The 14,877-nt window shown below is 42.0% G+C and overlaps 1 protein-coding gene across 2 annotated transcripts in view; it reads right to left on the reverse strand.

Annotated features, from left to right (window-relative positions):
- Positions 1-13,193, reverse strand: part of CLCN4 (chloride channel, voltage-sensitive 4) — a 24,210-nt gene extending 11,017 nt beyond the window's left edge. The window contains exons 1-7 of one of the 2 annotated variants that reach the window (XM_010191980.1): positions 13,045-13,193; positions 12,566-12,665; positions 9,327-9,514; positions 4,942-5,064; positions 3,131-3,337; positions 2,958-3,038; positions 1,899-2,444 (exon numbers count right to left, since the gene is read on the reverse strand). In XM_010191980.1, coding sequence (XP_010190282.1) covers positions 1,899-2,444; positions 2,958-3,038; positions 3,131-3,337; positions 4,942-5,064; positions 9,327-9,514; positions 12,566-12,665; positions 13,045-13,188 — 1,389 coding nt within the window. In that variant the 5' untranslated portion in view covers positions 13,189-13,193. The remainder of the gene's footprint in view (positions 1-1,898; positions 2,445-2,957; positions 3,039-3,130; positions 3,338-4,941; positions 5,065-9,326; positions 9,515-12,565; positions 12,666-13,044) is intronic. The other variant, XM_010191981.1, reaches the window with a different exon arrangement.
- Positions 13,194-14,877: the final 1,684 nt, after the last annotated feature.

Genomic DNA, 14,877 nt, shown 5'->3' on the forward strand with positions numbered 1-14,877 from the left:
TTAAGAATAAGCTTAACTGAAAAGAACATCTTGATTTTAGCCTCTATCACGTGAAGTACTTTACAGTTTTATTACTACTTTTTAAGGCCAAATCAGGCCAGAATTTAAAGTAAAAGTCAAATTGTAGAGAAAGGAGGCTTACTGCCCAGAGGCAGCTATTTCTTCATCTCAGTTTGCTATATATTTTACAGGAAGCTCTGTGAGTCATTACCTTGTTGTCTGCTACACGACAAGTCACAAATCATGAAAAAACAACACTGAAATGGAAAAAAAAAAAAGAAAAAGAAAATGAAAATTCACTTTGCCATAGCGAGGTGCTTTTTCTCTTAGATGCCACGTGCACCTGTCAAGTTGAAGACAAATTTCCTGGCAGAGAAGACAACTCAGATCTGTTGCAAGGGCTTGCATGGAGTTTTTTGTTGTTTTATAGAGAGGAAATGTTGTTATATATTTTTAATTCTAAAAATATACCTTGAGCTTCCTAGAAAACTAAACTAACAACCTGAGCATGGCTCAGGGGCATTAGAGCTGACAACAGCAGGAGCCATCTTCCCCACCCTGTAGTGTTAATTTTGCTAGTACCATTGGATTGGGCCTTCAAGATTTGGTGGGTAAAGCTATTTTACCTGCTATTTTCCATGATAGTTGAATCTGTCAATTGTTTCTAACAAATTTTAAATATTCAGACTAAATAAAGAACCACGTATCAAATAAAGACCCACACTCAGTAGTTTTTAACAACAACTAGCTGCCAGCCCCAGCAAATCACCTCTGTTATCAGAGGTGAGCACCTCCTGTGGTGAAGGGCATCTCATTTCAAATCTTCCTCCAGAAATATTACACCTGGGCTCTTAAATTCCCACTCATGCTCCCTGCTCAGGAAATCAGCAGGACTCAATCATTGGTCCTAAGTGGCCACCTACTATTCAGGAGTTCTTGCCATCAGGGATATTCCAAATTGAGAAAACAAAACCCCCAAATCTTCAACAACTTCCTACTATTTTTGAGGTAATAAGCCTTCTAAAAGACAGATCCTCAGTTCTAGTTACATTTTTAAAAGATAGATGAGATGCTTTAGCTTTGAGTGTGGCATGACATATAGTGTGTAACTCAGAAAAACTTCCCACACTCTGCTGCAATCAGATCCAAAACAAAATGATCAGATAATGGGAGCTGTAGACAGATACGTGTTTTATATGGACCCTAGCAATCAGATATATAAAACTCACCACAAACAGCTTTATATGTATTGAAAGCTTGGATAAATTGTTCTTGGACCTGTCATCACCCATTTACGTGGGAGAAGGAGGAGGAATGGAACAAAAAAGCTGCAAATCCAGAATAATGAAATGATACATCTGTCAGTCCTCCCACTCATTCCCTCTTTTGTTTTCCCAAGATACAGTTCTTAAAAAGCTTCAAAAGTAGAACTTTTCAGCTACTTTTATATTTTTGTGAGGTTTTAAATTGTAAATCAGTAAATTCAAAGCTATTACTTCCTTGGCCATAGCTACCTTGAGGCACATTAAAACATTAATCCAGCAAGACAAACAACAATATAAATAGTCCATATCCCTGAGAGAGCTGAAAGACAGCTGCAGTGGGAATCATCTCAAACTTGCTTATCGGCAACAATTTAAACTCCCACCCACATTCCTTTTTCACTTAGTAAAACTGATGACTAGAAGGTGGAAGAGCAGGGGTCATCCCTCTGCTGTGACAGGGGCCCACAGAGCAAGGTGCTGCTGGGCAGGTGAACCACCAGGCATCTCAACCATATCTGCGTGGCTGGGGGTAGGCCAGAGGCACACAAGCCCTGCCAGATAGACCACAGTTGCTGACAGCAACCCAGCTGTGCCCCGTGCTCACAACAGCTTCCACATCCGCCTCCGATTTACCTTCATGCCGAAAGTGAATATCGTGATGACGATTTTAAACACCAAAGCCAAGGCGAGCTGCCACATGGCGGTATAGACTCCGGGGCCGGCAGGTCTGTCAGGAATGTCATCCACTGGCCGGGTCATGTTTGGGTCATTGATATAGTCACAGAGCTGCGAGGACTCCAGGGCACCGCAGTCGTTGAAGAGCTCCGAGATCAGCTCGCTGGTGCTTCTCCGGGTGTAGGGGTTGGGGTAGGCGATGATGGCAGTGATGGCTGTTATCACTATGACCTCCAGGACAGGGTATTTGCCGAGTCTGGTGGTTTTTCGCCTCCTGCACCAGGCGATGTTGCATCGGATAAAGAGGGTCCCCCAGAGGCCACCGAAGACACCGAGCAGGATGAAGGGGAAGAGCTCGGCCATGTACCAGGGGGTGTGGTACTCCACATAGAACAGGACCAGCCGGCTGTTTCCAAAAGGATTGATGGACCTCAGTGTGAAGGCAGCCACAAGAGCAGCAAAAAATGACCTCCAGAGTGTTTTCAGAGGGAAGTAGTAGCTGACCTAAAACCAAGCAGAGACCGTAAACACTTCACTGAGTTTGAGAGAGGCTGTTTGTTTTAATTATTCACTGGAGCACTGTGCACAATAAGCCATCTTCGTGTGATCCATCTGTGACTCTACATCTGGCTTTACTGGGAATACCAGTCCTTACTGCAGCCAGAAAGTGTTCACAAAGGTTTTAGAAAAAGACATGTTCAGATTTCAGATAGCAGCAACCAGTGAAAAATCAGTAATTCTAAATCCAAAGTTGCTGGCTTGAGACAGTAAGACAGGTGCTCAAGAGCTTGGCCCATGCAACAACAAGCTGAAAGCTGGAGAAAGCTCAGCACAGTGATACATTTCCAGATTAAATTATTTTGTTTCTTTCCAGAAAGCCAGTGCTCTTCTTTTACTCAAATTATGCTAAAATGCCTGGTTATTTCTTCTTACTAGAAATCAAAGATTATCTTTGCTTTAGAAGAAGGTATCAAATGAAAATGTATTTATCAAAGCAAGTGAACTGCCAGGTCTCACCTCTTCCAGACTAAAAAGCACACCTCCAATCGGAGCCCCAAAGGCAACAGAAACCCCTGCGGCAGCTGCAGCCGAGAGCACCTACAAAGCAAGTATTTACATATAAGGCATGAGTCCTTTGAAACACCAAGTATCTGGACAGAGGAATTAGAGATGATTTGAGCCAACCTCACCTCTCTCCGCTTTCCTTCATTCTTGCTGTACTTTGAGAAGAGGCTGCTGAAGAAGTTTCCGCAGCAACAGGCCACGTGGACTAACGGCCCCTCTTTCCCAAGGCTGAGGCCTGAAGATACCACCAGAACCAAGGTGACTGTTTTGATTAAAAGTGTCCACTTTCCCAGGTAGCCCCTAATAATGAACCCACTCAAGATGGTTTTTATCTGGAAAGCAGGAAGAACATGTTGAAGAACTGAAGAAACCTTTTCTACTCTGAGCTTGCAAATGGAGTTAAAACCATAGTGTAGTTTAAAAAAAACAATCACGGACTGCTTGGAAAGAGACAGTGATGGTGAGAGGGAAACTCTAGGTAGGGCAGCTTTCCCACAGTGATAGCTGAGCAGGGGTTATGCAGACCACACTTTTACTGTTGTTAGGGGTGGTCCCCTGCGTCAGTAAGGAGCCTTACAGAGATCAATAGAAATATGAAACTGTTACAGATCTCCTTGGCTTACAGGATCAGAGTTGAACTAGACCCAGCTTTAACAAACCAGAAAAAAGCAAATAAACAACCGCAGACTTTTCCCAAGTTAAAACAAGAAAAAAAGAAGTACTAAATATTTGGAATGACCATGCCATAAAAGCATGCGAGTATTATGAAATGAGAAAGCCCAAGAGATCTTATTTTTACACGTTTTCTCTTAGTTTTGCATGTGAGTGGCTAGAATAAAGTGCAATGCACATGCATGACACACAGACTGCAGAGTGGGATTTGGGTTTGGACTGTAGCCCTGGAAATGCACTGGAGCTAGGCATCACCCCACATGAGACATTTACCACTCAGAAACAAGATTTACAGTTAACTATGTAAAATTTATAAAAACAAAGATATATCAAATATGTAACAAACACGCACATATGACTACTTTGAAACATGGAAATTATTTAAATATTTCAAATTATTTATGGTAGAGTTTTTTCTGATTGGCTATGAATCATTTGAATGCTTCTCCTAGAGGCAAAAAAAAAAAAAAATCATGCCAAGATTTCTAAAATTTGGGCAGCTGATTCTGTTTGCCTGATTCCTATGTAATAATCCTAGTGGTTCTATAGCACTTTCGACAAAAGATTGCCCTGATTTCCAAGAATTTGAGTAGCTGAGCTGCTTGAATTACAGGGTTCCTCTTTTTAACAGCTTAGACATGGACTCAATGGCTCAGTATGTATGTGAAATACCAAAAAACAAGTAGAGGTTTTGGCTGCCATAATGCTGTTATGCCAGCTTGACATGGTATACAAGGACACAACTTGCAGAAGATGGACAGTCAGACACTTTTCAAGCATCCCAAATGATAGGCATTTTGCATCTTCAGTAGCTTAGGAAACCTTAGCTTTGTAGCACTCCCTCTTTATTTTATTTTGTTTTTATTTAAAGCCTAGCCTAGAAAATTACTGGTTTTGTAACTGGCCCAAGTAATTTCATCCATGGAAAATTCTATATAAACTTCTAGTGAGTATGTGTCTCAGCTATGAAAAGTTGGAGTCCATGAAGTGATGACTGGGAGCTGCTGATTTTTAATTCAAGCCCTGGCAATGAAGAAGTATGTATATTAACCTGTCACAGTGGCATTTGAACATTTTCTATTATGAAAAATTTAGATGGGGACCATAAAGGCACGTTAGAAAGAGGAATGAAGACAGATGAGGTGGAAAGACAATCTTCTTGTTCCTGTGCTATCTCATAGTACAGTTTTGAAATGGGAAAAGGCAGCAAATTATCTTTTCTTTGTTTTGGTTTTTGGATATTCATCCACAAAAAGAAACTCACCTCGGGGATTCCAGAGCCACAGGCATAGGGAGCAAACACTCTGACCAGGGAGACTGCCAGGAAAGCAAAACACAGAGCCCACATAATGTATAGAAAATAGTTTAGAATGTAAGCACTTGCACCCTAGAAAAATAACAGTAACAAACATTGTTAGACAAATGCAGGCTGGTAAATCTCACACTTCTACTAGGGATCATGATGGCATGGAGCTTGGTCTTTTCAGTTACATGCTAGCTGCTGCTTTTCCTTAGGAAGGACAAATGACTTTATATATTTCAACAATGTTATTACTCATGGAAAGAAGCAGCATACTAACATATACCTAACCCAGTCCATATTGTCTGTTTGCAAGGGACACAAACACCTTAAATAGAGCATCTTTCAAGCACTAAAAAATTCAGCCAACCACAAGAAGTTCCAAAACATCAAATAAATCTGTCATAAGGGCAAAAGTAATTTGTAATAAAAAAAACCACCTAATGAAGGAATCTGCTGTGTTCACCTCATGGCAGGTGACAGGGGATGAGATCCTGATACATCTTTTTCTGATGGCTGCTATTCAAAGGTCACCCCTCCATGCAGAAGCTGACCTTTCCAAATGACATCCCTGCATATATCAGTAGCCAGTTCAGTTCACAAACGGGAAGGGTAAATCCTTTCCTTCTATATCATGCTATCTATAATATGATAGGGCTGAAAATCATTTAAAAACACAATGGCTTGCAGATCCCACTCAGACGCATCTCAATCATTTTTGCCCTGATATTTTAAAAGCATTCCAGTCAATACTAAAACCTGGCTTCAAAGTGAATAGCATTACTGATTAAATGGAAATGCTAACGATCATTAGCAATGGTTGACTGTGCAGTGCCACAGTGAAAGCATAGTCAGTAGTGACCTTCAAGCTTTCTACCTGTCTTCAATGGTCAAGTCAAAACTGTTGTTAAAATCTGCCTTAGAATACCCCTCCATCTTCATACGCATAATATTTAGATTAATTTCAAAAACCCACCTACACAGACAAAAGATAATCTAGTCAGAGGCATCGAATTGATACAAGGATCTTAAGTCTTTGAACAATCTCCTCCAGCAACATTACAGTGCAGAATGAAAACCAAGACAAAGCTCAGTGCATGAACTGGTATGAATCCTTCACCTCTAATTGAACTCTTCCTACCGGATGCAATCCCAGCTGCTCAAGAATATCGGGGCCCCTGCCTTTGCTCTGCAGGACAGCAGCCTGGATATCAACATTATGATAAATCAAGTAGGAAAACAGGCATTAATCAGTTGTACCGTGTATTCAGTTAGCAGAGCTGGTCAGGCGCAGCTCCCAGTCATAAAAAACCTAGAGCTGAGAAACCTCCCTGTTTGCAAACCTGTGAGGAATCAGCCTTTAACAGCACAGATACTTGCTAGCCTCATTTTCCAGGTCTCTGTCCAATTGAAAAGATGGTAAGGGAACCACTGGCCTTATCATTACGGATATATTTGGAAGAAGGGCCATTTGTTAAGGTCCTCTTGTGGTTGCTGAAGTTAGCAGCTGGCTTTGCTGATAACAACAGAAGGGCAATACGATGCCATCTCCCAGTGCCCTGGGACTAAGCAGTCATGGATCCCACACTGTCAGTGATTGACATCCATCTGTAGCAACCATGGGTCTTTGTTGCTACAGCTGAAGACGGTCTCATTTCCTCATGAATGTCTTCTTCTAGAGCTTTAAATTAGAAACAGCTATGGCAATATTTACTTTTCCTCTAGAGAAAACCCTGGATATGTTGCCACAGGGCAAAATTCTCCTGTCAGTGTGAACCTGGACTTGCTCCAAAGAAGACCAATGTCATTGTGACAATGACAGTTGCTGTATCGACTTGGCCCTACAACGTGGAGTGAAAACTGCAGTTTTATTTCTAAATTAACTGGAGTCAAATTAACTTTGGGGTTGTTTTTTTTTTACTTCCTCTTCTCTCACATCTGAGAAGTTACATGAAAATTTTATCAGCTCGTTACTGCAATCACACATACACCTACTGCACCGTGGCAGGACCCCACAAGAGTCTGTATGGCCAGTTCAGTCTTATACCTTGGGACAACTCTCATTGTTACATTTTCCAGATATCTGGCATCCTGCAGGTCCAGTTACAGCAGTTGATAATGATTAATTATGATAAAACCTTTGGGAAGTGAAGTAGTAGTAACTCAGTAGAGCAAATGGTTCATTTCTCATTCATTATGTGCCATTACCAAAGGCCTGAACCAAAAAAAGTCTTAAGCATCTACACTGGTATTGGAGACCAGAAAAGCTCATCAGCAGAGATGGTTCTGCTAAGACCTTTTCCACTAGTGGCTCGAAGGACTCACCCTGGCAGCAATAGTAAAGAAGCAAGCAGGAGAACTGAGCAAAACTTTGTATTTTAGTTTGCAAGATATGGTGTCAGTCCAATTTAGGTACAGATGGAACACAGCTGAAAAGAACCCTCACAAACTCAGAATACTGAAATAAACCACACCCCTCAGGATGCCATCCTCTGCTGGCCAATGCTTGTTTTCTCCAAAGGCCCAGAGTTCTACTCTGAGAACTCACAGATCTTAGAGGCCCATTTGTTTCGAGAAAGGGCCTAAAAATAAGCCACAATTAATGGGTTTTTATCCCACTGTAACAGTAGACTAGGGGGCGAAAAATCAAATTTGCATACAAAGAGAGTAGTTTCACAGTGCCCACCTAGCTGATACCTTTCTTACAGGCCACACCACACAGCAGCCATGGCTGCCGATCTCAAGCAGCAGGTGAAAGTAATAAATTTTCTCAAGGATATGTCCTGTTTATGTATTCCAGCCTTTCAGAGTAACAGCATGTCCAACACATGCACAGGATTTCCAAATCCCGTAACAATTGTAACATTCTCCTCTTTTTTTCCTTCCCACATTTTTTTGTTCTCTTAAAATACAACATCGTCCCCAGTCCTGCAACTTTATACCAAGGTAATATTTCTTCCCTGTTACAAAGACACAGCCCCCCAAACCATCTGTTGATGAAGACCAGTCAGGACCTGGCAAACCTCTGGCAAAAGGAAGCTTGGCACTGTGGACTACAAACTGGGATTAAATGGTGGGAATATTCAGGAACAGTGAGAACCCCACTACTTTCACTATGGTTAGTTAGAACTATGGAAAATTGGGCTATACATATTCACAGACACTCTCATCCAGTACTATTTGTGCTGTAATCCTAAAGCAACACTGAAAGGAACATCAATGGCAAACTTGTATGATGATAAAGATGCCCTCTAACTCTTTTGGCAGGACCAGATCACCTCCATACTAGGGCAAGACCTGAGATAATCTCTCCAAGTCACCCATTTTTTAATTGCCTGGCTGGAGATGATTTATCCCACAGAATTATATTTCTTTCTTCTCCTGTTATTGACCAAACTACATTATCAGATTTATTTTTTTTAAATAGTTCCATTACATACTTAAGTCAGTTCTCTTCAAAGCCACATTCATCCTACCTCCATGTCATATTCAAGTCACTTGTAGAAAGGGGGGAAAGGGGATTCAAGACAATAGCTCTGCCCAAAAATTTGGGTTGTGAAGGGATTAATATTATTCAATACATTGAATAGCTTAGGTTGAAAATAAAATGTCCTTTTCATATTTTTATAAAAGTATTGTCTGCTAAAAGGAGTACAGAAACGCCGCTTCCGATGTCTTCAAAATTAATTTTTTACCTGTTTTTCTTTGAAACAACATCCTTTGTATTTAAAATTACTACATTTTTTTTAAAAAAAGGATAGAAAAAGGCTCTTAAAATGTAAGTTTCATATCAGTCCAGATCAGCTTTTTTCCTTCCTGTCCCTTCCTTTGCAAATTTTTCACTTTGGCCCTCTCCCAGGAAGCCCATTATTTCCCCAGCTTTCAGCACTAGCTAAATATGTTGCTATCTGATAGAGGAACTGATTGCAAGGCTCTTACGCAGCTCCCACTACTATTCACAGAATCTGAATACACAAAAAACATCTGCAATCCCCAACATTTCCTCCTCAATGTATTTGTCAGGGATCATCTTTTTTGTCCCATGAAATTGGATAGCAGCTAAGGTCCCCTAGTGATTACGTTATGAGTGTTATGAAACACTTTTGGTTTAATACTGATAAAAAGAGAGAGCAATCTCACAGTTCTCCATTTTTCCTCCCAGACGACACTGAAATACCAGGACCTCTCCCAGGTTAAGCAGATATTGCTTGTGGAAATGTCTTTTTTCGCAGAGCTCTCAGTTCATTACTTTCTCTTTCAGAGAACCTCTCTGGAGGGAACGTCAGCACATGTGGAAAAAGGGCATTCCCCGGCCTGCTGCGACCCCAGCCTAATCAGGTCTCCCGTACCTCAGACTGGCTTACAAGAAGTTCAGACCATTTCTGCCACTGGGGACATTTGTCCCTGTCATCAAACGTCGTTTCGTTAGACGTCCAGCAGCACTGCTCGTGGCTGTACCAGAAGGCAGACAGGCAGACACCCTCCTTCAGGTCTGTCATCCAATCCACAGCTAAATCTATCACTCCAGCTAACGTGCCTGGGAAAAGAAATGCAGAACAAGAAAACATGGCATTAAAAAAAGTACCAAGTCGCAAGGAAAAACTGATCATAATAACAAGAAAAATACACAATTTGGGGAAGCAGCTGCAATGTAAGCACGGATATAGCAAAGAACTAGGGGCAATAATGAATTTGCAGAGAAACAGCCACATCAGCTTGTTGTCTGACCTTCAATGCTCTCTCGTAAGCTTTTATTTTAAATATTATCAATTTCCTACTGCTTGCCAAATAGGGAAGGCATAGCTGTTGTAGGGCCTGATCCTGCAGTCTGTCCCAGGCAGGTGCACCGTTTGATGGAGATAAGCAGGACTTCATGTGGGGTACACATACCACACTGTGAATTTCAAGGGTAGGGGAGGAAGAGGGTATGTAAGTTTTCCTATAGCCTCACTGGTCCCAGTGCAGCAATATTTTAGAAGGACAATTTCAGTACAGAAGCGATATGGGTGCCAAACTTTGATTTATGAAATTGTTGGGATAGGCCTCTCGATCTGTACATTCATTAACAATCCAAACACACAGAATAAAATTATCCTTCAAACCCTCTCTATACCAAGCTAACCCTCACCTCAGTTTTTTCCCCAGTAATTACATAGAGCTACAGCGGCACCCGGTGGCCACTGGACACAGACACGGGTAAACCTGATGGGCCCAGACACACACACACACAAAAAGGGAACATCCTGCTTTTTCTAGGACATCTGCCCATCAGCAATAACAACCTGCCCCAACACCAGCACCCTCAGAGCAGATGTGTCCTCATGAACCCAGGACCAGCAGGAAAGGGAAGACTGGGAGCAGTCAGAGCACAGAAAGGCGGTTTCTGGAAATCATTAAACCACCAACTCATAGAAGAATCATTTAGTGTTTTCCAAACCCCTCTCATACATAATGGACAGTAGAATTCAACGTTATTTTTACAAGTAATCATTTACACAATTTCAGGAAACCAGTAACGGATTTGAAGAAAAATTATTGGTGCAGTTCAGTAGAACTAAAACACTGAAAAAAATCTGCATTGGAAAAGTCAAAATTATTTGGGTTTATGTTTCAGAGTCTGAAACTGTATTTTCCCTTCATGTATATATAAAGAAGAGAAGCCAGTGGATATAGCAACTTACAGAGCTCCCCTCCCACTACTCATCATCCCCTCTCCTTGCCCCTGGTAATGCCTGGGCTCAGCTGCCCAAGGGCTCATCCAGAGTCCACGCGGCTGAGCCAGGCTACTGCCCTCAGAACAGCAGCAGCTTTTGCCTGTTCGGCAGGGGAAGAAGGACCATGGAGGAGCCAGGCTCATCCATGCAGCCCTGTGTGATCACACAGGTGCCCTCATGGCAGGCTGGCTTCTCTGAGCAGGCAATGTTTCAAGCAGAGAGGAAAACGACTTGAAGCACCTCTCGACTGCACCACCCACCTCCCCTCCTTCATCCCCAAACCTGGTTAAGACACCTCATCCGCTCATCAATAATCCCCTCACTCATCAAAGGGGTGTTGACCCCTTGCTGAGGCTGAGATGGTGACTTTCCATCTTTGCCATGTCCCAGAAATGCCGGAGGCACAGAGCACATGTCATTTCAACAGCAGGCAGAAAAAGTCTACAGGGCTCAGCCCAGATCATGAGGTAATTTTTGTCCTCTAGCTGATATAAAAATCCTTGCCCCAGTTTAAAAACAATTTGAGTTTACTCTCTGAGGTAAAACATGTTGCCCTGCATCCTCGTCATTGTAAAGGTTGCAAAAGCAACACATGTCAACTGCGGCTTACCCTTGATCTCCGTTCCCAAGCTGGATGTACATTAGAGCTTATCAGAGGTCAGCAACTCTGGTCTCCAACAGCCTTGAGGATTTTGGAATGAGGTTTCATTTCAAACTGGAACTGAAACAAACCTTCTGGGATATTTTTACTGAAATAGGAGTATGTGAGTGTATATCACGTTCTCCCTATGAGTGAGGGGATTACTGACCAGCTTGTGCAAGGTCCCTAGAGCTCTCAAGGGCCTGCTCTAAATTTATTTTCAAGCCAATTCTGCTACCCAGATCAGGCCTACCCTGGCCTTCAGACAGGTTTCAGCAGCCCTAGTTGTGCAGAGTCTATCAGACTCTCTTCCCACCTCACCTTCCCATCAAAGCTTTTGTGGAAACAAATGTATCCCTACAAATAACGTAATTTGCCAAAAATCACACTTCAGCAATGTTTTTCTCAAGAACTTCCCCAGTACTTCTGAGGCTCCTGAGCAACCATAATAAACATATTCACTTGACAGCTGTTAAGCAGGAAATTCACACTGCTTGGAAATTGTGAAACTTTGCATCATGCTTTTACCAAGCAGTATGATACAAGAACACTCTGACATCACTGAAAAAAAAACATTTAAAACAGCAGCTGTTTTAACTTGGTAAGAGAAGCGCAGCTTTCCAAGTTGGAAGATGTGCTAAACTGAGCAGAAGACAGGAGCAATTTGGGAAATTAATGAATTTGTCGTGTGAGTTTGAGGAGACTGTTAAATATGTAATGCCTGTCTGGCCTGGAAGCAGATCTGAAACTGAGTCTGAAGCTGTATTTTCCCTTCATGCATATATAAAGAAGATAAACCAGTGGATATAGCAATTTACAGAGCTCCCCTTTGAGTATCCACAACCAATATTTTCCCCACATTGTAACAACTAATTGCAGAATTAAGGTAAGTGAAGACAGGAAAAAAATTCCCACCAATAAAATTGACTTCTGTGAATCAAAGATTCAGAAAATCGAAGTAGTCCATCGAGTGTAAAGCACTCAGATGTCTATTTCCAAAAGCAACAGAAGAATCCCTCTGCTGGTGAATAACACTTTTTCTAGGTCAGCACTCAGTAGGAGACTTTGCAAGTGGGTATTTTTATTAAGCATTATAACTGCATGGATGCATAGTTTTTTTTTTTAGCTTGAAGTATCAGTGGGAAGACAATGAAGTAAAAAGAGAAGCAGATGGCACTGCTGCAAACTTGGGTGAGATGGTTTTGGACATAATGTAATGCTAAAACACACGTACCTGCCAGTAGTCCTATGAGAAGCATCACAACCCATCCTGACCAGGCATCCAGCAAACTCTTGATGAACTCCCATATGGATTCCTTACTTTTGCTTGTAATCTGAAATTAAGCATATAGATAGATAGATAGATAGATAGATAGATAGATAGATATGTTGCCGATTCAGGCTGACACAGTTTTAGTGTATAATGTTTAAAATATATATATATATATTTAACCTCCTACAAGGCATATATAATTGCTCTACTCTCTACTCCTTCCAGTCCCAATCATTTTGTAGAGATGCTCTGCTGATTAAGTTGCCAGAAGACCTTCCATATTTACAAACTCAAGACATACCGCATCCATAATTTTAGAAGACCTCCTGTAGTCATACAGCAAGGTAGAAAGCAAAAACTTAGGAAAACCGCTTGTTATTCTCACCACCAGGATGGCTGTAACCTAGGGACTGTGATACATAAAAGCTCGACACCTTTACCTTTCTGTGGCGGTCTGTGTCGCGCGATTTCTCCCGCAGCCAGTCGATGGTGTGGAAATCTTCGTAAGTTCCAACATCGGGGAAAGGCTCATCCAGAAAATCCATCAGGTTGCCAGAACCATTCATGTCTCCTGCATTGACCATATTAGGGTCTGTATGTAGAGGAAAAGCAAGTATGTCAATAAATTCATGCTGCTTTGCCAGACATTTCAGAACCAGGTTTTCTAAAACACCTCCACAAACCACAAAGCCAAGAGAGCCTAAGTCAGCAGTGGGCACTCACTGAAATCTCTGCAGTGCCACTAGGCTAAGTCTTTTGCTGGAGGTTACTTCAACAGCTTAGCAAACCCTAAAAAGCACATATAAAAGCACAGAAATAGCAGCTTTCCTCTCCTTGGAAACAAGGCCCCAAAAACCCAGGATGGTTCTGGGCTTCTGCTGCAATGATACATCCTGATCACATGCCAGAAAAAGTGCCCTGCCTGCAAGGAGGTCATCAAGTAGACAAGGTCACCAGCTCAGAAAACAAATGACAACAGACTAGAATTTACCACTCATCATGAACTGCAGATTTGACATGGCACCATTAGTCATAGCACTGCAGTACTGTCTAATTTTGCGTGTTCAAAGCTCCCTGCATTGATTCACTTTCCTTCCACCACAGAGAAGGCAAAGCTTGAGATCACAGTGTGTCTGCTCTGCACCAGGTCTGGAAATTCAGTATCTTCTTCAGGTTTGTTTCTCAAGGGCTAGGAGCAGAACTATTCTTGGGAGAACCTGAGTGGTTGCCTTCTGTCCCATACACAAACTTTTCACATTTGCTTTTAAGAAAGCAGAGGGAGAAACAGCCACCACACGTCCTGCCAGAGCACAAGGGGAAATATAAAGACACTCATCCCCAAAACTATAGCAAGCAGTTACCAGAGGAAATTGGTAGTTAAAAGGAGATCGAAGTACGCTGTGAATATACACTCTAGAGCGTGGCACATAGGCTGAGTGGGCATTTTCAGCCCAGAAGTTTTTGGGGATATGCTCTCTGGGTTTACAGGCTATAGATATGAAAGCAGAGAAACATTCATGCCCATTGTCCTGGAGCCCTGACAAATATACCTTGTTCATGCAATCCACGTAAGCAAAGCATGAAGAAGTTAACTCATAAACACCATACTTCTCTTCCCCCCAGAGAGCTCAGCAACATCTGGCTAGGTGCAAAAATGACTGTTATCTCCTTTAAATGTCAGGTCCCAAAGTAATCACTAATATGACAAACTCCAGAAATGGCAGACATCATTCCCAATGAAAGGAGCCTTTAGTAGCATGAGAATCTATTAAATCTATTAATTTTTTAGGCACACAGTGTTGGGTTCATCCAACCTAACTTCAGCCATCCAATAGTTTGGTGTCTGGACTGTAAGAACCACCTAGGCTGCCTCTAGAGACAGAGAAAGGTAAGTGTGAGGTTCCCTAATGCCTACTCCTTTAAAGGCATCTTGCCAAGGACCTTTTTCAATACAACAAGGCTTAATAAGCAAAGGAGGAAACCTGAACAAGAACCTACAGGGACATGAACCTGATGCAAATGATAAAGGAGGTGGTGATGGGAACCAATGCTTACTGATAAGGGCACACAAGAGTGTGACAACGTTTATTCCAGCGAGGTTGTCTGACTGGGGTCCTGGTCAATTGGGAAACCACGGGAAAGAGGGGAAACCAGAAACAAAATACACAAAGACACAGACCTGCCAAAGCAAATACGGAGACCATTGCAAGAAACAAGCCTTACCACTCACACTACTTGAAGAGTGTGAGTGTTGATCTGCCTGAGGGTAGGAA

The sequence above is a fragment of the Mesitornis unicolor genome, unplaced genomic scaffold (assembly GCF_000695765.1).
Source record: "Mesitornis unicolor isolate BGI_N332 unplaced genomic scaffold, ASM69576v1 scaffold27459, whole genome shotgun sequence".
Lineage (NCBI taxonomy): Eukaryota > Metazoa > Chordata > Aves > Mesitornithiformes > Mesitornithidae > Mesitornis > Mesitornis unicolor.